The sequence below is a fragment of the Tursiops truncatus genome, chromosome 18 (genome assembly GCF_011762595.2).
Source record: "Tursiops truncatus isolate mTurTru1 chromosome 18, mTurTru1.mat.Y, whole genome shotgun sequence".
Taxonomy (NCBI): domain Eukaryota; kingdom Metazoa; phylum Chordata; class Mammalia; order Artiodactyla; family Delphinidae; genus Tursiops; species Tursiops truncatus.
Genome location: NC_047051.1, coordinates 73358066 through 73382952, shown reverse-complemented (window position 1 = coordinate 73382952; position 24887 = coordinate 73358066). Strand labels below are relative to the sequence as shown.

The following is a 24887-nucleotide window of genomic DNA, read 5'->3' as shown; positions in this document are numbered from 1 at the left end:
GGTGCATGGGATCTGAAACTAGTCAGAAAATAGCCAGCCTGCGTTTAAATGCTGCCCCCTTGGCATAGCTCGCTCACGTCAGTCAAGGATTTAAAGTTTCTCGGCCTCATTTTTTTCACATCTGTAAAAAAAAAGGAGAAATATTACTATTTACTTCAGAGGTTTCTTGCGAGAATGAAAGGAGCTACTACATGTAATACTTTTATCAACAGTTTCTGGCACGTAGTAAGTGCTGTGTAAGTGTCAGTCATGATCATCTTTGCTTTTCTTAAGATGTCGCATTTGTAAGATCTGAAATCACCTATTTGTTATAATCATCATTCTGTTCCTTCAGATGGATAGCAATGATGAGAAGTCGGGAAACTGACGTTAACAGTTTTCAGACTGTAGGTCTTTGAAATTCAAGTATCAGGCTCTTATATGTTGTTACCTACTCACTTTGTTCCACAGTGAATGAATGACCTCTCACATGTGTACTAGGTGAAAAGAAACAGGTTATTGGCGAATTTTCACTGGAAGGAAGCAATTTCCATCTAAATGTTTACAAATTCCAGTAAATACGCAATTAACCTTGTTTTGCTCTTGTAACAGAAGACAGACATTTTCTGGCTGCAACTGATTTTAAACAATGGAAAAGCATCTTAAATTCTAAGGAATAAAATCACACTCTAATTTTGCTAGCATTTTCTGATTTCTTGACTTAACGTCATACAAATAGCACTGCTTTCTGATCTCTCTTACCCAGTGTGTCCCCTCCAGTCTGTTATTCTGGCCTCGGTTTGTGTTTAAACTTGGACTCTCCCTGTGATAAATCCTCCCCGCTCACTGACCCTCAAGAAAACAACTTTTATGAAGGGAACTGAATGCTCTAAAGGCCCTCGGAGTCATAATTCTACACAGAGAGAAACTGAAGGAGTGTTCATGGCTGTGGGAAGTAGTCGGGTGTTTTTATTTTGAACTTAAAGAAATAGCTCTGTTCCAAGTCCACTGTAAGAGGAAGGGCAGAAGGTATTTTTTCCTTGATATGATAATGGGATCTGGCCAACTGTAGAGAAAATGTGTGTGTGTCTGTGTATGTCTCAGTATGTCTGTGTGTGTGTGTCTTTGTGTCCCTGTATGTATGTGTGTGTCTTTGCGTATGTCTGTGTGTGTGTGTTTGTGTGTATGTCTGTGTATGTGTCTGTGTGTGTCTCTGTATGTATGTCTCTGTGTACGTCTGTGTGTGTCTGTGTGTATGTCTGTGTCTCTGTATATATGTCTGTGTGTGTCTCCGTGTGTATGTCTGTGTGTCTGTGTTTGAATGTGTGTGTCTCTATATGTATGTCTGTATGTCTGCGTCTCTGTATGTATGTCTGTGTGTGTGTCTGTGTGTGTCTCTATATGTATGTCTGTCTCTGTGTGTATGTCTGTGTGTGTCTGTGTGTGTGTGAATGTGTGTGTCTATGTGCGTGTGTATGTCCGTGTGTGTGTCAGAACACTTTATAAATAAATATTTATGGAAGGGAAATATACTAAAATTGTAAAAGGACAGAGTGAAAAATGTACAGTTTCAAAGATAAACAGTTTGGTGTCAGTTCTGTATAATTTAATAGTTGAATAAATGTTCACATGATAAAAGAGAAAGAGAGAGCAGCAAGGATTTAGGACCAGGGCTAGCAAAAGTAGCTTTCTGATTGGTGGTAGCTGTTAGTTCAAATGACAGGCAATTGTTTTCAGACATAATTCTGGCCCTTTTCTCATTAACGGTAGTATTACTCATGTCACCAGTGCTTGGAGTTTTGAGCATGTGTTAATAAGATCACAAACACTGTAATCCTTTGCTGTATTTAAAATCTTTCACTATAGACTAACACAGCAGTTGCTGAAATATCTTCTTGAGATGAAGTGAAGTACACAGTGTTGAAAATGTTCAGATCTCCAAAGCTTATCCCCGGAAGACCCAGGAATAATCTACATAAACTATCAGAAGTTAGAATTTGTTTACACCTGAAGTCTGTGGGGTACAATGAAACACATTTTGCTCGGGGTAGAGGTGCTGGGTAAAATGACCTGAAATCTCAGCCTGGCTTTGCTGTATTCTGCTGTGGGACTTTGGCCAAATTGCCGGAATTCTCTGAATCTTAATTTTCACCTTAGTAAAACGGGAATGCTCACACTCACCTCACGTAGACAGTGCACTGCTACCTAGGTGAAGAGCTGAGTACAGGCATACCTCAGTTTTACTGCACTTCATTTTAATGTGTTTTTACAAATTGAACCTCTGTGGCAGCCCCGCGTCCATCAAGGCTATCACCACCACTTTTCCAAAAGCATTTGCTCGCTTCCTGTCTCTGTCACATTTTGGTAATTCTAATAATTTGTCATTTTTATTATATTTGTTATGGTGATCTGGGATCAGTGATCTTTGCTGTTATTATCATAATTGTTTCAGGGACCCACAAACCGTGTCCATATAAGATGGCCAAATTAACTGATAAGTGTTGTGTGTGTTCCAACTTCACTGGCCATTCCCCGTCTCTCTCCCTCTCCTCAGGCCTCCCGATTCCCCGAGACACAGCACTATGGAAATTAAGCTAATTAATAACCCTAGAATGGCCTCTAAGTGTTCAAGTGAAAGGAAGGGTCACGTGTCTCTCACTTTAAATCAAAACCTGGAAATGATGAAGCTTAGTGAGGAGCACATGTTGAAAGCTGAGATGGGCTGAAACCTAGTCCTTTTGTGCAAAACAGCCAACTGGTGAATGTACAGGAGAAGTTCTTGTAGGAAATTAACAGTCTACTCCAGCAAACACACAAATGATAAGAATGTGAAACAGCCTTAGTGCTGATATGGAGAAAGTCTGAGTGGTCTGGATAGAAGATCAAACCAGCCACAACATTCCCTCAAGCCAAAGCCTGATCCAGAGCAAGGCCTCATCTCTCTTCAGTTCTGTGAAGGCTGAGAGAGGGGAGGAAGCTGTGGAAGAAAACTTGGAAGCCAGCAGAGGGTGTTGGTTCATGATGTTTAAGGAAAGAAGCCATCACCATAACATAAAAGTTCAAGGTGAAGCAGCAAATGCTGATGTAGCAGCTGCAGTAAGTATTTGCAGAAGATCTTGCTAAGAGAATTAATAAAGGTGGTTACACTAAACGACAGATTTTCAGTGTAAACAAAAGAGCCTTATATTGGAAGAAGACGTGACCAAGACTTTCATAGCTAGAGAGGAGAAGTCAATGCCTGGCTTCAAAGGTTCAAAGGACAGGCTGACCCTCTTGTTGGGGGTCTGTGCAGCTGATGACTTTGAACTGAAGCCAATGCTCATTTATCATTTCAAAAATCCCAGGGTCCTTAAGAATTATGCTAAACTACTCTGCCTGTGCTCTATTAATGTAACAAAAAGCCTAGATGACAGTGCCTCTGTTGACAACATGGTTTACTGACTATTTTAAACCCACTCTTGAGACCTAATACTCAGAAAATAAATATTCCTTTCAAAACAGTACTGCTCATTTATAATGCATCTGGTCACCCAAGAGCTCTGATGGAGATGCACAATGGGATTCATGTTGCTTTCACGCCTGCTAACACAACATCCGTTCTGCTGCCCATGCATCAAGGAGAAACCTCAACTTTCAAGTCTTATTATTTAAGAAATTCATTTTGTAAGGCTGTAGCTTCCATAGATAGTGGTTCCTCTGATGGATCTGGGCCAAGTCAATTGAAAACCTTCTGGAAAATATTCACCACTAGAGATGCCATTAAGAACATGTTGCGATTCACAGGAAGAGGTCAAAATATCAACATCGATACGAATTTGGAAGAAGTTGATTCCAACCATCACGGATGACTTTGAGGGGTTCAAGACTTCCGTGGAGGAAGTAAGTGCACATGTGGTGGAGATAGCAAGAGAACTAGTATTAGAAGTGGAGCCTGAAGATGGGACTGCACTGCAGCCATCTCATGATCAAACTTGAGAGAATGAGGAGTTGCTTCCTGTGGATGAGCAAAGAAAGTAGTTTCATGATCTAGAAACAACTCCTGGTAAAGATGCTCTGAAGACTGTTGAAATGACAGCAGAAGATTAAAAATAGTACATCGACTTAGTTGAGAGTGGTGGCAGGGTTTGAGAGGATTGACTCCGGTTTTGAAAGCAATTCTACTGTGGGTGAAAGGCTATCAAACAGCATTGCATCCTACAGAGAAATCGCTCGTGAAAGGAAGAATCAAAGGATGGGCAGACCTCAACGTTGTCGTCTTTTAAGAAACGACCACAGCCATCCCAGCCTTCAGCAACGCTGCCCTGAGCAGTCAGCAGCCACCAGCTTGGAGGCCAGACCCTGCAGCAGAAGAGGCTGAAGGATCAGATAAGGGTTAACACTTTTTAGTAATAAAATATTCTTTAATTAAGGTATGTACATCATTTTTTCGACATAATGGTACTGCACACTTAGTAGATTGCGGTATAATATAAACATAACTTCCTATGCACTGGGAAACCAAACATTTCACGTGGCTCATTTTATTAGAATACTGGCATATTGGGGTGGTCTGGAACCGAACCCACAGTATCTCCTAGGTCTGCCTATGTAGTAAATAGTTATTATCTGCCCCCCTCCTTGCTGTCTTCCTGCTGTCCTTTTCCCTTCCTTCTTCCCTGTCCTGTATCACAGGCACACTGACCCCCACTCCAGTCCCCTCTCTGACATGCCACGCCACTCCTCGTCTTGACTGTCCCCTTCTCTTCTCCAGAACCGCCGGCCACCCTCAGTCGTCACTGACCTCTGCTTTCTCCAAACCAAAGCACCCTGATGGTAACACACTGCCTACCACGTCTGGCCTTGTCTCCTTTAATCTGACAGGACTATTTTGGGGGCCAGGGAAAATGTCTTATAATGACATTTTTAACCTGCTCCCCAGGGTATGTTCCTACGGCCAGGCCAATAGTCGGCTCTCAGTAAATAGCTTTGGATGGATTGAACGATACCTTTGAAGCCAAGGTTGGTAGAAATCAGTTAGCTCTTCCGGCATCATGATAACCGGCTACAGCTCTACTCTAATGAGAATTTTGAAGTGTTCACTCTGTCACATTTTAAAGCTATGAACTCTCAGAGGCTCCCTGGCACTTTTCTGGCTGTGATCCTGTTTATCTAAGGACCAGGTGTAGATAAATAGCCTGTTTCAATGGCCACATGACACACAGCACCGCTGCATCCCCAAGGCGCTGGTCTGCACATGGTCTCCGTAAGGAGCTGCCATCCCTCCTGTCCCTGCTCCTCAAGAACAGGACGTGTCAGGAGAAAGCAGAAACCATAATCATAGCTGCTGAGCTTGGACTTGGGGATGACAGAATCAGAAGCGTTCCTTCGCCTCTGGGAGGAAAATAAGAACGCACAGAGTCCACTCAACCGGGGGCAGCAGCACCTGCTTGGAGCGAAGACATTATTATTGTTTTCATTGACAACTCTTATGACTGTGATATTGTAAAGTGGGGTGTCATCATGTATTATTCATACAGAAATGTCTTGACTGTATTGCAAAGAGGTAGAACATTTAGATATATACCCAGAGCATTTTATACTCTAGTTCTATAAAGTGTAAGACTGTGTAAAATTATCAGATGGTTAGATAACTAATTTTGCTTTATTATTGCAAGTTTTCCGTATTTTACTTGGGGTCCTATGAGAAAGTTATGCCTTAACTTTCTTTAGACCTTTATTGGATGTTTCTATTAAGTGAGAGGCAGTGATAAGCAAGTCCCATTCTATTTACTTGTATGAAAAAAGTGAATACAGCTGCATGTTTTAGTGAATGTGCTGATTACTCATTGTTGTTCTACTGAATACATGGGTGTTTTCTAAACATACTCTAGATTGTGGATTATAACACTCATTCATTTATTAATCAACTGCTTCGTGAATTCCCATGTGAGTCCTCCCAAATAAGGGGACTCTACCATATCGACGCTCCCATTTCCTTGATGAATACATGCTGAAGACTAGTCTCAGATTTATCTGCAGACCCACTTCCATTTCTTCCTTCAAAAGGTTGATTCCCTACTTTTTAAACCCCTTTCAACATTCCCAACTTGCCTAAGGTATGGAGCCCCAGACTGAATTTATATCGAGGTGCTTCCTCACTGCCTTTTTAAAACTATCAATTCTAATAGGATCATGGGCACTTCGATGATAGTTAACACAGACCACGTTAAATACGTAGCGTACCTAGAGGACCGTGGGATATGTAACACTGCTGCATTTCCAAGGTATTGTTTGGCTGATAAAATACAAGGAAGCTGTCATTTATCCCTGTCTTTCCCGATTCTAGAAAAGGCTGTTGAGAAAACACCATGATGTCCACCCATGGCCGACACACAGAAGTGGTTTCCATGAAAGAACTTCCTTCCTTTCTTTTTTTTTTTCTAATAGAATCATTTATTACCTTGGACTTACAGTGTTATTAAAATGCTGACCATATTTCCTGAGTCCTCTTGTTCACTTGACACCTGAATTTTTCCGAAGTTATTCCATGCCCATCATCTTTAAAGCTTTATCTGCGGTGCACAGACTCAGGGTTTTGAGGGCTTCTTTGTACTGCGTAAGTGATATGGTGCTTTCATTCAAGGAGTCCATCACCTCAAACACAGCTCAATTTGACATAATGGACGGGAAAGTCATACCTTATTTGGCAATTCTCAGCCGTTGCAATATAGATATTAAATTCTCTCTTGGTTTTTCCAGCTGGAAAAAGAGGAGGACACTAGTGAAATATTCAGCAACTCCATGATCAGATGTTTTGCGAAATGATTCCTGGCCTCATGCGGCCTCTGCTGCTGGCCTCCATCACTCCCCATTGGGCCCTCGCTGACCCTCCTTCTTCCCCGAGGCCCGCGCACACAGTTCCTGACAGCTTGGTCTCTAACAGGAGCTTTTCATTCACCTATTTCTATCGCTATGAATAATTCATTTTTGGAAGTACAATAGAACTGTTTTGGAAAGGGATGAGGTAGAGTAATCTGTCCTCCAGAAACTTTTTGCCATGATCCCAGCCAAAGCAGCTTGTCCATTTCCGATGACAAGGCCAGAGCAAACTCCGCCCTTGGCAGCTCTGCGGGCCTCCCCTGAGTCCCGCCCACGGAGCCTTCTCTTCGTGTGGACATCCTTCTCTGCTTGGAACCCCAGTCCGTGTTGTGTCTCAGCACCTAAACCACGGTGTCTGCTTGGAAAGAGAGGTTCAATCAGGAAGTGGGCTTTAAAAGGTTTCTTTCTATAGGATTTATTTGTCCTCCGATAAGGGAGTTTGCTGATACCTCCAAAGGAGTCCGTAGGATTGAATGTCTTGGAAGCACGTCAGGTTTCATGGTTAGAGTCTGCTCTGTGCAGGATCTCAGAGCCAGGTGGACTCACTCACATGAACCAGGTCACCCGACAGAGCTGTGCACCTGAAGGCCATGGTGTGAATTTCCAAGGACAGTTCCATGGACAGTCAGTTTCTCCCAGGTACACCCAGAGCACCAGGAACACAGAAGTGCACGAGGCCCCTTTACAGGAGGCTAGAAAGGGAAGCAGACAAGCAAAGAGTGTCGCCTTCAGTGTGAGTCCTTAGGAAGAGAACATTCCAGAGGCTTTCGGGGGTGGGTTTACGGATCAGAGGCAGGAGGTTTACAGATGAGGTCACACAGGATGGGTAGGAACCCATCAGGCTGAGGGCTGTGTGAGCGAGGCGAAGGGGAAGCAGGGGTGCAGGGCTGCTGAGGACGAGGCCGTTTAGTGACGCTGCGTGTCACCTTCCACAGCCGCAGCGCACAGACTGAGCGTGGGGGTGGAGGCTCAGCAGCTGCAGCGCTCAGCAGGGCGCGGTCACAAAGCTCAGTGTCCTTTAAGGAGTTTGAACTTTTCCCGGAGTGCTGCGGAGAGGCCCTGGATGATGTAAAGCGGAGTGCTGACAGAATCCAATAGTCCCACAGGGGTTACCCTAACTGCCCGGTACAGACCAGCACGGAGGGGAGGAGATCAGGACTGAAGACGCAGAGGCTCATCTGTGGACGTGTCGTGTGGGTGAGCGATGGGAATGGCTGGGATAATAGTGGCAACAGAAATCAAGACATTTGGAGCCTTGATATTTAGGGCGTAGGCTTATAGGACCTGGGGAGAAAGTGGTTGGGGAGAGCATAGAAGGGGACATTGGGGGTGACTCCCAGATTTCTCTCATCTTGCTTCTCCCGAAGAGAAGGTGCTGAATTCCACTCTGGACTTGCAGAGGCTGAGATACTAAAGAGCATATGGAAACAGAAGCATGTAGGACGCAGTTTATAGACACATCAGGTGAGAGAGAGAGAGAAAGAAACAACGATTTAGGCGTCACTGTTTTAAAGACCAAGTTGAATCATGAGAGTGGACGATTACCACGAAAGACTGCGCAGAAGGAAGTTTAGAACAGAAGCCTGAGTGACACCAACATTTTGGGGAGTGGCAGAGGAAACAAACAACAATCACAACAAAACAACCAATGAAGTAGTGGCTGGCAGAGTAGGAAGAAGCCCAGGGCAAATGGATTCTCTTAATCACGGGGGCCAGCGTTTCAAGAAAGAGTTTCAGCAGCAGCGCTCCTTACTGCCAAGAAGTCAGATAAGAAAACAGCTGATTTTAGCAGCTGCGTTTATCACCCCAGAGGCCAGGTTGCTTAGAAAGAACGTTTCTGTGCAGTAGTTCAGGCTGACACCAAACCATAGTGAGGTGAGGAGGGGAAACAAGATGAAGCAAGGATGTCATTAACTCAGACAATGCAGGAGGCGTCCAGTAAGTCCCCTACACACACGCCTTCAAGTTGCAGACTTGATGGGAACGCGTATTCGCATGTCCAATCACGTAAGCTAGTTCACGTGTCATACATTGTCACGTGTGTGCATCCTCTACAAGTGGTTGTGCTTTTGTGTACTTGAGTACAGTACTGTATAGAATACAGTAGTACAGTATCTTTATTTCAAGCCCAGGATGTCCGGAAGCAAACCTAAAAGCAGTGGTGACGTAGCTGGTACTGCTGTACTTTTCGAGGTACTGTACTGTAAGATTAAAAATGTTTATTTTTTGTTTGTTTTTTATGTATTACTTGTGTGAAAATTATTGTAAACCTATTATAGCACAGTGCTATATGGCCGATTGTGTTAGTTGGGTACCTAGGCTAACTTCATTGGACTTACGAACAAATTGGACTTAACGAACGCACTCTCGGGATACAACTCATTTGTACGTAGGGGACTTACTGTGTTGACGAGGAAGAAGGGAAAGAAGAAGCTGGCTTCCTGTGTGCCCCGGACAGTGCAGGAGACACACTGACAAATTCTTCCCCGTCTTCCTTCGTTTCCGAGATCATCGTTGGAGGGTAGCATCCTCTATTCAGGAAAGCTTGAAGAGTTGATTTGCTTTTTGTCATCGTTGCCATCACGTCTGTGGGCCTCCAGGTATCACACCCGACTAGAGGTGGAGCCGGGCTGGCCCTGCCTTCTTCAGACGGATTCCCTCTCCTGAAGGGACTGAGCCCAGGGTGGTGGTGAGAATGGATTGGGTGGACTAAAAAACATAGGGTGGTGCTAGGAAGCGAGGGCCGTTCTGAAGTTCAGGGGGTTAGACCGAGTGTTATCACAGGACCCACGAAGCGTCACCAGGAGAAAACAGGAAGGTACTTGCATTCGGCGCAGGAAACGGAGCGAAGATGCAGCCCCGCAGGACAAGGTGTGCTGACATCTGGCGGATCAAGGAGCCTGTCTCCTTACGCTGTCCATCTCTGAATATTCTTCTGCAGATGACCTGGCGCATCCTCAGGCAGGGCTTGTTTTCTTGCTTCTCTCTTAAAATATGTCCGTATTTTCATTTTCTGGGTGCCGCGCGTGCTTTAACCAGACACTGACACAGCGCTAAGGAAAGACGCTCAGATATACGCATGTGAACATTTCTTTCGACCTCCTGTCCCACTCACAACTGTAACGACATGCCTTGCGCATCAAAGTGCATTAGCCCGAGGCGGTCGCCACCGCAGACTACTGCTTATGTAACCAGCGATTTCAGCCCCGCGTGCTCCAGACACACGCCACTCACGCGTTAGAGCTGCCAGGGAAGGGCCTCAGAAAACGCATCAACACATGGTATACATGTAAGAAGAGTTAGCCCTTAGTAATTCTTGGGGGAAAAGGGAAAACGGCCTTCTGATTTGAAGATGACAACCACGGTCAATACCTGACATTTTTCTTAATAATAAAAAATTGTAACCGACATATTTTTTCAGCCAGCTAACATATATTTGCAATATAAATTGGTTCCCTTGCGCTAAAACGTGAATATAGATTTTGGGGGAGGGAGGCAAGTATACTTAAAAGAAATGAGAATCCAAGCCCCTATGGGAAAAATACGAATCTGGGGCATTTTGTGAAAGGCTCTACGGGAGGTGAGCCGTGGTCATGTGGAACGCCCAGAACCAAGAGCGGTCGTGAGACCCGGTGCGTGCTGACGTCACACTGGTGCATGCTGACGTCACGCTGGTGCACGATGACATCACTTGTAAAGAGGAGCCTGAAAACCATGATTATTCAGGGCACTGGGTATAACCCGTAATGAACAATATTTCTAGCCACATAAAGCATCTCCCTCCTAGAGTCCCATAGCTTAACATCACTTCCCGTAATCAGGGAACAGAGACCCCTCGCTCAGTCTGTCTCCTGGGATGTTCCTCTCAACCATGCTTGTACCATTACAACCAGAACTTTCCTGAAAACTGAGAATTATCTTAAAAAATAAAAAAACTAGTCTTCATCGGGAATCTGGAAATGAGTTCAGTAGACCACAGCTCCCTGGGATCTCCCCTCCTCTCCTCACACCTTCAGTTAGGCCCGCGAAACCGAGGGGATTTGTAAAGTGATGTTGGTGCAGAGAAGACCCAGAAATCAGCCCGGGGCTGGGGTGTGATTATTACAGCCACTGCGCAGAATTTCAAGGGAAGGTTTGGAAAGTGCAGATCTGGGGTGAAGTGACTTGTAAAAAAGAAAAAAAAAGAAGGGCTTCCCTGGTGGTGCAGTGGTTGGGAGTCCGCCTGCCGATGCAGGGGACACGGGTTCGTGCCCCGGTCCGGGAAGATCCCACATGCCGCGGAGCGGCTGGGCCCGTGAGCCGTGGCCGCTGAGCCTGCGCGTCCGGAGCCTGTGCTCCGCAGTGGGAGAGGCCACAACAGTGAGAGGCCCACGTACCGCAAAAAAAAAAAAAAAAAAAGAAAAGAATAAAGGTACGTTAAGAATGATTCAGTTGATGCCTTCCCAGTAATGTGCTGTGTTATTAAAACAACATCCAAGAAGGCAGGGATTTGAGGTTGCCATCAACTGTGGTCTTCCTAGGCCCCAGTTCTCACTTTAAAATGAGAGGCTTAGCTAGATGACCCCTAGGACCTTTCCCCTCTGAACTGCCACCCTCCCCTCGAGGATTCCAGAGACCCACCTTTTGTCATGTTGTCATCACTTTCCGCTTCCTCTCAGAAGAGGTCCAGCTACCCCAGGGCCCAGTGAAGGAAGTGCTGGCCTGAATTCTGTCCATTTGCTACTATAATCTCTCTCTAACTCAGGTTCTTTATTTGTAAAATATTTCCCAAACCCATCTCAAGGGTTTCAGGGGGGAAAATAAGAAATGAGAAAACGCTCTGGGAGAAAAAGAGAAGATTGTTATCCAGCTATTAAGTGAAAATGTCATTCTTTTTTAGGCCGTTTTAATAGTCTAGTCTGTTCCTTTTCTAGACTGTAGCTTGAGAGTATTTTCTATTCACCGTAGGATGGCAGCTGTCAAACAATTTGTTGTACTGTCAGCAGTGATTTCCAAGGGGCAGCAGCAGAGCGGGGGTGGGGTGAGACGTCCTTCACGAGCATAATTACCTGGAAAACGTAACTTCCACAGAGAGAGGAAAGTACAAGCCCTCCAGGAAAAATGGAGGTAAACGTAGTTGAACCAGTCATTTATCATCAGAGACCTTAAACCTTTTTTGTTCCTTCCCAAAATTATTGTTTAGCATCAGATAATCATTTATACAATTCAGTGACACCTAGAAAAGCGATGACTTCGTATGTCTGTCCATAGGAGAAGGCTAAGCCATTATAAAAAAGATTTCTGGTCTTCCTTATACTACGGAGTTCTTCTGAAAGAAGACAGGTGTATTCATTTGTCATCAGTGCTTTTCCCTGAAAATCCTTTAGGGCTTTTAAAAGTTAATCATCTTGTTTCTTTGGTTTTGTGCCACCACAAAACATCTAACTTTCTCAACCCCCCTCCCTCAAAACTAAAAGGGAGGCATGGAACGTATCTCAGAGCTGTTTATTTCTCTCCCTTTCCTGACACAAGAATTCTCCTCACAGGATACTGACAAGAGTTATCTAGATTCTGCTTGAATTCTAGGCTGTCCACTCACTTCCATTGCTAATTATTATCTGTGTGCAAAGTGTGACCAATAGTTACCTTCTCTGTGTGTGCTAAGAATTACATGGGAAAAAAATGTACGTACCTTGCTTAGAACAGAGTGAAATTGATAAATACTCGCTATTACTCTTGCTATTATTGTCAGGTATTTATGACCTCTTAGTGTACAGTTAACGGTACACCATCCACCTTTCCAGGTAGAACATAGGCGACAGAATCTTACCAGACTAGTATTAACCTTAGAAACAGGTAAACAGAAGACATCAGCGCCCAGGGTCTGGGAAATACCTGAGTCACAGCCATCTGTATGGTGGATACCTTGCCATGGTTTTATTTGGGCCTAGTTTCAACTTGTTCCCTTATATTAGAAAAAGGCATTTTTTTCAGTATCTACTTTCCTAAATACCTATCAAAAACAAAGAGCTAGGTGAGTTCATAGTCCTTTCACGTTTTATTAAATTAAGCAAATACTTATCGAATATCGATGTGGATCACAGTATCTAAAGGTCCAAGTTGCGGCTCTGATGAGGTTTCCTTCTTCGTTCTCCTCACCACACCACGACATAAAGTGTCTGATTTAGGTTGGGTGTTTCCCGGCTTTCGGACGATGAGATATTTAATGCATTTGATGTGAGTCATCAATTTAAATGCCCGCCGCTGCTGGTTCTGTGCCCTGGAGTTCAAGCTCTAACCAGCCGCCTCTGCACAGCCCGCGGGGGCATCTTTGTAGGGGAATCAGCGCCATCTAGTGCCCATGGGGGGAATAGCCGGTGTCTGCAGGGCTCTCGCACCCTGCAGTAAATAACCACGGTGGGTCCACAGTTATTTCCTTTCTTGTATATCATTGGATTTTAAAAACTTCAGGCCCTGCTTAACTCCACTGTTTTTCACATGAGTTACATCCCCTCAAACGCCACATTACCTTTTGCATCCTCTTAAGGGCTCAATCAAAAAATGTTTTGCTCTGTTGCCAAGACATCGCTTGCAGCTGGCCTTGTGTGAATACGCTGTCTCCAAGTGTGAGTTTTCTTATGATCCGCCTGAAGCCCTAGCATGTTTCTCACAGTACAGCATGTCCTTTATCAGTCAGAACTGTTGTCATCCCGCCCTATTTTTGATTCTTCTCTTTTTTCAGATTGTCTACAAAGCCTGGCTGTGTTCCCAGTATTTTGAAGTCGCACAGCTGAACTGCAGAAAGACAATTCCTTGCAAGCAATACTGTTTGGAGGTTCAGACGAGGTGTCCGTTCATATTGCCCGACAATGATGAAGTTATCTACGGGGGACTCTCCAGTTTCATCTGTACAGGTACAGTGCGGGGCAGGTGTTGGCACCCAGCCTCTCGTGGTGGAGCTGCTTCTGTGGTGTTTGTTTGGTTGGGGGTTTCCTTCCACCTATGTAACCCTGAAGATTCGGCTGGGACTATTCCATGCTTTCCTTCACAGAAGCCCTGAAGGGACCCCGAAACTGATTTGGAGATGCCACGTGATGTGTCGTCTACCTGTGACCACCATCATTATTAAGTCTGTAAAAGGATAAAATGGAAAAACGTCAGCAATCTTTGGATTTGCTTAAATTTGACTTAGAGTCGGTTGGGTTCTACCTGCCTTATCTTTGTATTAACCTAAGAACAGATGACATGATAAGGCGGTAAAATTATGTTTCTTCTTCAAATTGGTAACAAGTTTAGGTCCCAAGTCTATTTTCTGAGAAGTGTTATGTTACTTTATCTTAAATAAGTATCGAGAGTATGAAGAAATGCCCATTGAAGTTACTCGTGTGTGTGTATGTGTATTAGAGTCCAGTTAAATTGTTTACCTCTTTCACCAAATGACTCAGGCTGGGCAAAACACCAGTAGCAGCATGCAATTTCTGGGTATTTATAAGTGTTACACAATTTAGACGTAGAATAAGACGCAAAGGATAAGAGTAGATTGCTTTTTAAAAATAAATGCTGAGTAGACAAGTGAGAACGATCCCCTTTGCTGCAGAAATGTGATAATCAGAGTTGTTGCTTCACGCTGTCTCAGTAAAGATGTGCTACGGGTCCTTGTAACTGGATGGCTTGAGTTGTAGCCTGTTTAGTTTTCAAGTTTTAAGGATAAGACACCATCATATGTACGAAGAAACATGAAAACCCCCCTTCTTATAATAAACTTTGTGAGACCCTTCTAAGCAGAGTGACATATTGAGATGTTCAACATGAGAATTTATCAGATTCTTTCTAGAGCACTTATTCCCATGCCTATCCATAACCCATCCTGTTCTAAGTGATGTGCTGTCAAGAGACTGTCCAGCAAAGCTCTCCCCTAAACGCCTGCCTGCACACTGGATGACTTTTGTGCTGCCCAAACTTACGGGAAGGATATCTGGATGAAGGTTAAGAGACATGGGCTTTCCTCCTATTTCTATGAATGCATTCTCTCCGAGCCGCCATCTCCTCATTAGTACATTAGTGTTAGCGATACCCCTCAGGCATGTCTGCAGTGAGGAATACAGATAGAGAAGCTGCACGAGATACGTCATCCACAGGCAATAGCCATTGTACGTAAGGAAGCGATTTGTGGAATGCAAAGTGATTTACCAATTATTTTTGTTATTCCACTGATTTGATGCTGAGATCATTTTTCATATGGTTCCTCTCTACTGGGAAGACAGAGAGAGAGAGAGAGAAGAGAGAGATAAAAGAAAGGAAGAGGGAAGGAAGGAAGGAAGGAAGATATTAACACCTTCTTCCTTTGAATCTGAGCCGGAATTCACCAGTCACAGGCTATTTCATTTATTTGTCTTCCACACAAAACTTCAATAAATGGTCATCAAGATAAGGTCTTCATCTCTTGACTTAAGGACCAATGAGGTGTCTGTGATTTTAGGACTTCTGAGAAACTCCTGGAATTTTATGTAAAGGTTGTATTCTTGTTCATTCTCATGCATGTAGCTTTTTTCGTAGAGAAGGTCAACAGCTTCACTAGATTCTCAGAGCAGAAAAGAACCTCAGATGAAGGGAGAGGCGTCTGTCTATCTCCTCCTGCTTCCTGGTCTCTTATCTGTATGTTTGAATCTGAAATACAGGTTTGAACGTTCATCGCCTTCCCTATACACTTTCAAGGCCGTCAGAAAGCTAAACATGGAAATTAATCTCTTTTCGCACATGTGCAGAAAGTCTATCTTATATTTTTAATTGTCTTTGAGTCTTTCAAAGTCAGATTTTTTCATCTACATCATTAAGGAAAACAAATAGGAAAAGAGGAGAGATTTGTCATTTGTCGGATCCAGGGGAAAATGCCACGAAAATTAGAAGCTTTCTGGGAGAATCTCATCACTGAATATTTGGGAATCTGACTCTTCTTTCCCCACTGTCAGCTGGGCCTATGTTCTTTTTCTTACTTCTCAAAAATGTGCAGAATAAATTATGAAGGCATTTGGTCCCTGAGCGCTGTGAAAAATTTTGACCAAAAAAATGGTACTAATTTTCAGATTGATCCCCTTTTCTAAGCTGTGACCCAGGCTTCCTGGAAGAATTCTTCTGGGTCTTACCACTAGCAGCCATCCTTTATCCACCTTGGGTCACAGAGGTCCCTTGAGTTTTGCTGCTGGACTTGAACAGGAGAGATTTCTGCAGGTGGGAATCGCTCGCTGCCATGCCACTACCGATGAGGGTCCCAGACACCAGGGTCCCCGGAACATCTCCTTCTGGGAAGAAGTGAGCTCCCGGGGCCACTGGTGAAACCCTGCCCAGGAGCCCGGTGGCCTCACATGTGTAGGGAAACTAGTAAGACTTTTACATATAAAACATTTGTTCCCAAACATTGTCACACGATCTTTGAAGGTTCACCTCTTACAGAAAGACATGAAGATCCAAAGAACTGACCCTTCAGGTGTACTTGGAGTAAGTATTGAGTCATCTCACACACCTTTTACGCATTGTGAAGGAAGCGTCTCCTGTACTCAGAATGAGACTAAGTCTAGTCGAGAAATGGAAGTATTTTTCCTAGTTCCCCGGTTGGCTGCACATGACCTGAGGCCCCCTGGGAAGCAGGCTCATAGCCACGTTTCAGCTCACACAGAACAGCACATCTGCTGGACTCCCCCCTCAATGAAATGAGTAAATGGCAATCACTAAACCCAATTTCACTAAAAGGAGTTCACCAAGTAGGTTGGTCTTCATCTTGCCTCCAGTAATTCCTCTTTTTTAAAAAAATTAATAAATGATTTTATTGCCATTCTGTATGCTGACAAATATCATCATTTATCATCAAGAGTTGAAGGAATAGACAGTTTCCTTCAACTTCCTTTAATAATGGTCTCCCTACTAATGGAAATACAGCCAATTCAGAAGCTTCCAGAAGGAAAGAGATTCCCTCTAAAAATCATCTCAAAAAAGTACTCAGGGAGCACGTGACTGCAAAAGGCTCGCCGGCAGATCCTGTCCAGGTGAGGGTCAGTTTTGTTCAAGGTGCTTCTCCATAGTGACAAACCAGTGGTGTGATTATGGCTTTTTTTCCAATCTTTTAGAGACTGGGATTACAGGACGCCAGGTCTTCCCGTCATCTAGGCTTTTATTAGATATATAGTGATGCTTAGAATTCCTGTCATCCATCCAAAAAAGCACATCTCAGTCCTTGGGATCAGGGAACCAGTTAGAGGATTCAGAGCAGACAAAACTCCTTTAAATAATCAGGAGTTAGTTAAAATTTGGGTCAGTTATTAGATGCAACCTATTGCATCATTTCTTCATGAGGCTTATATTACTTACCCGTGTCCTACATGGGAGTGTTTAAATGTCTACATTTTGGTCATCTGCTGCTATGACCCTTGGCAAGCCGGTAGCTTACTTTTACAAAACGAAATATCTGAGAATGCATGTCCATGGCTGTGCAATGTCTTTGACTGAGGCTGTTGCTGAAGGTGAAGGACAGATGTTTTAACCACAAAACTAGAGGAGAGAAGAGCCTCCTCCTATTGTTACGTTCTGCTTCTGTTTTAGGTAATGAAGGAAAGACACTTTGCCTGAGATCTCTCTTGGTTTTTCTGTTAGAGGATAAAACTGAGGCGTTGCTGAAGGGGTGTTTGAGAAATTAATTAGGGAGAAATTCCAAGGTGCTGTCAGGGTGAAGCCCGTCATTGGATGTCAGGCTTTATTGAGCTAAAACTTTTCGAGGTGGGTTCTGTTCTCAAGCTGGGTTCACACAATACTCTGCTATTTTAGAAACTGTTTCTTCGTCTTCAGAGTGAGGAGGTGGAGTCCTTTGTGGGTTCTGCGCTGTCAACCCATCATGGTGATAATGACGTGGGTTTCCCCCCTGCACACTCCCTCGCATTCTTCTAGAATCCCCTGGAGAAATCCTGGATTGCTTACCTGGAATGGTGAGCCAACACTAACAACACAGAAGTAGCAGAGCATCTCAGGCTGCGGGTGCTATGGTAACATACGTTGCGAAAATTGCCACTTGATTGATGGATAAGAGAGACCCTACCTGATTTGCTGCTGTATTTTTCATAGGTGAATTATTGAAAGAAAAAGTAAAGTAAAAGATCTGCTGCGGGTTACTGACAATGGAGATAAAACATTTTGAGAATTCTGTGTAAATTCTGCATTTCATTTTTTAGCTGTGACAAGCATGAGGTTATATTTCCGCCTCCTGGGAAAACACGGCGGGCTGTTGCTCGTTAGGGTGACAGGTCTGATTACGAAGTGATGGAGGACGGGCGCCCCCTGGTGGCGCGGCTCTGCGTCTGCAGGGGACCTAAAGCGGTTTATTTCCCTCAGGCAAGGGAAGTCATTATAATAATCCTTTGAGAGAAAAAGATGGGGGAAAATACTTGGATATGCATATTGATCGAGTCAGAAAGGAATTTTTTAATGTTGCGTGTCATTCACAGGAGAGAGTTGACAACTGTGAAAAAACATTCCCTAAACTGTTATCTCACATCTGGGGAGTTGATGAAGATTTTTAGAAAGATTATGTAAAAGATTTTCTCACCGAAGTAGTGTTTCAGTAGAAAAATCTGCTCCCTATAAATTTTAATTTGGACGTCTATGATATCTTTAATCTCCGTACCTTCTCCAGTGTGTGAATATGTTTGATTATTTTCTAAAACTCAAGGGTCTTTTTTTCTGAAAAAGGAATAATGAAATACCAGCTAGTTATAGCACCATGTGATGTCATTCAAAGTCTTTATATATATATATATATATATATATATAAAATATATATATATAAATCTACAAAATATGTAGATACAAAATCTTTATGTAGATACAAAATCTTTATATAAATATATATGTATATATATAAATTTAGACCAAAAGAGAAATGTGAAGGAAGATAATATGATCAGAATAAATAATAAATATGAAAATAAGTTATTTTTAAAAACTTACGTAGCATGTAGTAACGTCATGTGTTTGGGACATCGTCTTCCATTAAAACACTGCACTTTTGGAGGCTTATTAAATTCGTATAGTGAGACCTGAGTTCAGGTCCTCATACTTAAGATCATCTTCCCCGACGTCCACCTCCGTGTGCTTCCCCAGCAGTTCAAGTTTGCTTTGAGCGAGGGGACTAATGCAGGGAAAGAGCCCCGGAGTAGAAATTAGGTTGGTGGATTCTGCCCATAGCTATGAATTTTGGAACGTCGTACCCACTGGGTTTCCATTTCCTCATCTCTACAAGTGGCTGATGGGTCTGGGTCTCCAGCACATTCAGCCCTCCTGGATGTTGAGGGCAGAGTCTGAGTCAGGTGGTCGCCCCTTGGTCCAGGCAGAATCTGAGTCAGATGGGCGCCTCCTGGTCCAGAATGAGGGCAAAGCACCCCAGCACCAGACAATGCAGAGTCCATCCTTGTCTGTGTTAGTGGAGGCTGGCATCTCGCTCCAGGCCCCCCTGGATGCCCCTCGCTGGAGAGCCAGGAAGGACTGGTGATAAACTCATCTACCTCCAGGTGTGCTGATAAAACTGGCCATACCCTCCCAAACCTGCACACTTAGACAAACCTTGGAGAAGTTCCAACACAGTCCACGTTGTACTTCTGCATTTTCTCTCTCTACCTTACCTGATCTAAGAGGAGGAATGAAAGGGGTTAGACCAGGGAGAGTTGAGGAAACCATGCCTGGAGCTTTGGCATGGCGTGGAGTTGAATCAGCCCCAAGGTGTGTCCAGTCTCTATGGCAGGGAGCCCCAAGCTTATTGCTTCTGGAGCCAGGACGGGCGGAGCCTGCAGCCACTTCCTGGCCTGTTTCCAGGTAAGTGGGCACCGCAGGTGCATTGAGCAGAAAGCTATCCTCCTTGATGCCACCTGGAGAGGATCCTAGTGACATCATCTCACAATTGCCTGGTAATCTGTAGCAGCAGCGTAACTTGCTGGCCTGGCCGGTATGTCTTGACCTCTGAACTCCCTAGGATGGACGACTGTCCTTAACTGAAGCCAGAACTATTGAATGCTGCTCTGACGGGACCAGGGCAGGGCATCCTGGGCAATGAGTTGGTTGGTCTGTACTCAGATGGAGGTTGAAAGAAAACGTTTAGAGAGCTTCCCTAGAGCAAGGAGGAGGGTGAAATACACATTGTTCTACAGAGATTCACATCATCCCCAGAAAGCTTCGTGACCGACAAGACTCAGAGCTGTTTATGACTGACATGGCAGCAAAGTAGGAAGATAGAGGAAGAATTTCAGTTCTGGAATTCGGTCTAGGAAGGGTAACTCTGCACGAAGAGGAATCTCCTAGGACAGGCGAAACCTTATTCAGTGAAGGCGTTTACTAACTTCATCTGCAGTTAAACATCTCTGCAATGAAGCCTCTCTGTGAAGTGTTTCTCCCCACCCTGTAGCTGTCCTGGGCACTGAACTGCTTTGGACACTGCAGTGACCTCACGTGATTATAGATTCAGTCAATTTGAGAACAAGCCTGAATTATAGACGTCATCTGGTCTGATGTTGCTTTTATACAGGATTAAAGAGAGCTGACCCCCTGCAACCTATTATTGCAGAAACCAGGATAGACCCACACTTCCTAGCTATTAGTCCAGTATCTGTATCACTGGTGGAGCGGGAAGTGGCCATTGGGTCTGTCCTGAAATTAACCTGTAAGCAAATGTCTCCTTTCTGCTGTCCGGCTGGAGAAGGTCCCCCTGTAGGGAAAGAGAAGGTGGGGACACAGCCTGTGGTGTGTGCGATGCCGTTTCCAGTAGTTCAACACACTCATCCTGATTTCACAACATCACATATTATGTTAAAAATAAACATCACGTATATTTTCTACCTGGGCCATTCTTTCTGCTTAAAGAAAGGAGAACTGTCTGGCACTGTTCTCTGGAAGATTTTGTGCTTAGATGCCTGGCTTTTTCAGTCAGATGAGTGAGCGAGATTCTTAGACTGCACACATGCAAACCTACAAATATGTTACTCTGAAGGGTAACGGCAAGGACCCAAGGTCTCTAAAATGTTTGCCTAAATAATTGTGACTCTGCCTTCTGCCTTGTGTTCAGTACGTTTGAGTCCCATAAGGAAATCATGCATTCGATACATTTTAAAAATGGAAAGTGAACCAATTTGTCTCAGTTTTGAAATCTTGTCTTTTTGGTGGTTCGACTTGACTTTACCAGATGAGATGGTTACTGTTAGTCATAATTTGTAATGTATCAGATCATTATAATGTTTACTCTTTGGGTTCAATGTGAAGTTTTCTTCAAATTAGTGAGATGTAGGAGGTCAGTGTTTATATCCGTGATGCAGTCATTGTTCAAAATAATTTTTTAACTTTTCTCTGGAAATAATTTTCATATCCTGAAGCATTCTCTTCCTGCTTTGGGAGGTTTATCTGAACATGTCTGTTGTTTATGGCTGTATGCCCGGTGCCCAGAAAGCTGTTTGACACAGTTGGTGCTCAATAAACAAATTTCGAATGAATTAATTAATGGGGAGCAATCTGTGACGGGCCCTGTTATGAGGAAGAAGGGACCATCCAAGGTGGGGAGAAGCCCAAGGAAGCCAGGGGGTGAAGGTTGTACCCTGCAGGGCCACCAGCTGCCTCCTGCCTGCCTCTGCCGGCGATATTCTGACGATTCCAGAAAGGGGGCTGACAGGTAGATGCGCCTTAACAACATGTCCCCCTGTTGGAGTCAGAGAGAATATCAGTATTTCCTTTGAAAGCCATTTTGTCCCTCACGTTCCATCCTCTGTCACAGGCAAGATAAAGACTCAGGTTGAAAGCTGTTCAGACCTCATCATGCGCGTTGCTTACTCACCTGGGATGCTAGGACTTTAAGCCTGATGAACGCTGTGACACCTCACTTATGGAATTTACATTTTAAGTGGGCCCCCCAAACTGACCATCAAGGTTAACTTGCCCCCTGCCCCCCAGTTCAGGTCCTAACCTGCAGTATCTCAGAATGTGACCTTATATGAAAATAGGGTCATTTAGGGAGGTGATCAGGTTAAAGTGAGGACACCAGGATGGGCCCTGATCCCGTGCTGCCCAGTGGGTATGTTAATCCCCTAGGGCTGCCATGTAACAAGACGCCACAGATGGGGTGGTTTAAACAACAGAAATGTATTATTCCACAGTCCTGGAGGCCAGAGGTCCAAGGTCAAGGTGTTGGCAGGTTTCGTTTCTCCAAAGGCCTCTCTCCTTGGGCCACCTTCTTACTGTGTCTTCACAAGGTCTTCCCTTTGTGTGTGCACCCAGGGGTCTTCCTGGGTGTCCAAATTTACTCTTTTCATAAGGAATCTCATTGAATTAGGGCTCACTCTAAAGACCTCATTTTAACTCAGTCATCTCTATAAAGGTCCCGTCTCCAGATACGGTCACGTTGAGGTGCAGGAAGTTAGGGCTCTAACATCTCAGTTCATCTCACAGAAGTGTACTTATAACAAGGGGACATTCGTACCCACAAACATACCCACAGGGAACACAGTGGGGGAAACACAGGGAGAATACCATCACCTGCACCCCTGCCAACACTCTGACCTCAGACTGTCCTCCTCCAAAACTGTGAGACCATAAAGTACTGTTTTGAAGCCGCCCAGTCTGTGGGACTTTGTTAGGGCGGCTCTGAGCTCTGCCTGGCAATTTTGGAATAGAACAGATACATTCAGTATTGTTTGTTCAAGAAGAGAATAATGTCTAACCCTTCTATGAAGACAGATTTTGTGTACTTCAAAAGTTCTAGAGGATTAGAGGAGAGGAAGCAATAAAAAGGAATCATAAAGGCAAAGAGAGAACTCAGCCTAGAGGAGTTAGAGGATAATAATTATGCAGAGAGAGGAATGATGAAGAAGAAAGAGTATTAACCAGTGTGGATCGGTTTTAATTGCAAAATAAAATGATTTTCATGAATTTCACGAATCTCCTTTTGAAGGAATTTAGAACCACATTCACTTTGCAAAGCTGCTGTGTGTACTGTGTCCACCCTTTCGTGGCTTCACGATTAGAAGATTTTAAACCTGAATCTGCAAACTTTTCATGTCACGAAATTGCAGTTAGTGAATTTTTCTTTTGGAAAATCTAGTCACTCTGTACTTGGTGCTCAACATTGCTGTAAACCTAAAACTGCTCTAAAAAATAAATCCTAATGAAAAGCGGGGGTGGGAGAACCTAGCTAAATAAACTTTCTACCTCTAGATAAATTGTCTTCGATTTGGAGATGTGTTTGTTCTTATCATTTCCAGCCTACTCTTGTAGTGTCAGAAGGAAATGCAGACTCATGATTTTATATAACAGTTTTATGAGATTTGTGGACAGCTTTCAAATTCTAAATCTTAATCCTTACAAGAAGAATGGTTTACATCCCTGTTCGCTTCTATTATTCTTTCCACAAAGAGATAAAATTTAAATACATGGAGCATCCGGAAAAGCAGGAAGTGTATTAGAAATCATGAGCTCCATCAATTAGCACAAAAGAAGCAAACACGAACATATAATTAGGGAAACTCCACATGTAATGTCACGGAGGTTCAGAGCTGAAAGGACGTGAGCTGTCGTCCAGCTCTTGAGGGTGGGTTTCCCGTTGGCTCCGTGCACGGTTGGGTCTGGACTGTAAAGAAGATTGAGGTCGGGACCGTTAGTGGATTCAGTGATCACCTAGGAAAGTGCACAAGTGAGGAAGCAGGCGCAGGCTTTCCTCAGTCATATTCGTCCCACATGATGGCTCAGTGGTTAAATCCAGCAGAAAAGAAAACTGAAGAATAGAGAAACCAAGTCTCTTCTTCCCCGGGTTCACACTGAAGCCATCAGTCGAAGCCAAGGCATCTGGCTCCCTGACTTGGCACAGTTCACTGCTCTTCTGTTTTCTCCCTTTTCAACCAGAATTTATTTTGTAACTGGAGTAGCCAAGCTTCTCTCAGTCGTGACCTTCTCATCATAAGCTCTCGACTCCAGAGGGTCATAAGCTCCGCCTACTTTTATTGTAAAATGCTTGCTATGCTGGAGAGAAATGTCTGAGGAGAAATGTGGTAGATGTATATGAAACTATATTCTCTCCTCCACATTTTACTTCCTAAGAAGTGCGTCCTGTTCCGCCCTAAGTATTTTCTCTTGCATTTTCACTCATTCAACATAAATTTGCGCAACACTCATTGCCTCAGTTTTCTATTACTGCCTTAACAAATTGCCACAAACTTTGTGTCTCAAAACGGCACAGATACGTTATCTCCCAGTTCTGTAGGTCAGAAGTTGGATCTCACCGGGCTGAAATCAAAGTTTCTCCTGGAACCTCTAGGAGAAGAGCTGGTTCCTGATCGTTCAGACTGTTGGCAGAAGTCAGCTCCTTGCTATTGTAGGACCAAGGTCCCTGTTCCCTTGCCGGCTGTCCACCAAGGAGAGTGCCCAGCTTCTTGAAGCCACCCACATTCCTTCGCTTGTGGTCCTACTGCTCCAAGTTCAAAGTCAGCAGTGGAGAAGCAAGTTATTCACGTGTCACATCTCTCTTACCCGCTGGACTCAACCTCTCTCCCTTTTTAAGATCTCGTGTGATTAGATTAGTCTCGCTTGGTAAACTTCCTATTTTGTCAGATGATTAGCAACCTTAATTCCATCTGCATTCTCAATTCCTTTTTGCCATGTTACAAGATATTCATAGGTTCTGGGGATTACGATGTAACCTCTTCGAGGCGGGGCATCATTTTGCCCTCCTGCATCTATCATGTACCAGCTATTGGGCTAGATGCTGGGGATAGAAAGAGGATTAATAGATGTGATTCATAACCCGAGAAACACAAGTTTATCTGTGGAAGTAAACAAATTGAATAAATACTAGACTGGAGGTGTTGCCTGTAATGTATTAACAAAATATCGAAGAGGAAAGGAACCGTTCACTTATCTCCATAACTTCTCTGAGATGTAAGTGTAGAGAGTGTAATTATCACAGATTTACAGATGTGCAAGGGAATACAGAGAAACTATGTTTTCCCAGGTTTAAGCAGATGATTTCCCAAACAAGGGTAAGATCCATGATGAAGATTTCA

At 43.9% G+C, this 24887-nt stretch overlaps 1 protein-coding gene across 1 annotated transcript in view; it reads left to right on the top strand.

Moving 5' to 3' along the window:
- The window catches only part of NALF1 (NALCN channel auxiliary factor 1), a 585420-nt gene that overhangs the window by 538930 nt on the left and 21603 nt on the right, over positions 1-24887 (top strand). The window contains exon 2 of the mRNA XM_019920900.3: positions 13559-13730. Coding sequence (XP_019776459.1) covers positions 13559-13730 — 172 coding nt within the window. The remainder of the gene's footprint in view (positions 1-13558; positions 13731-24887) is intronic.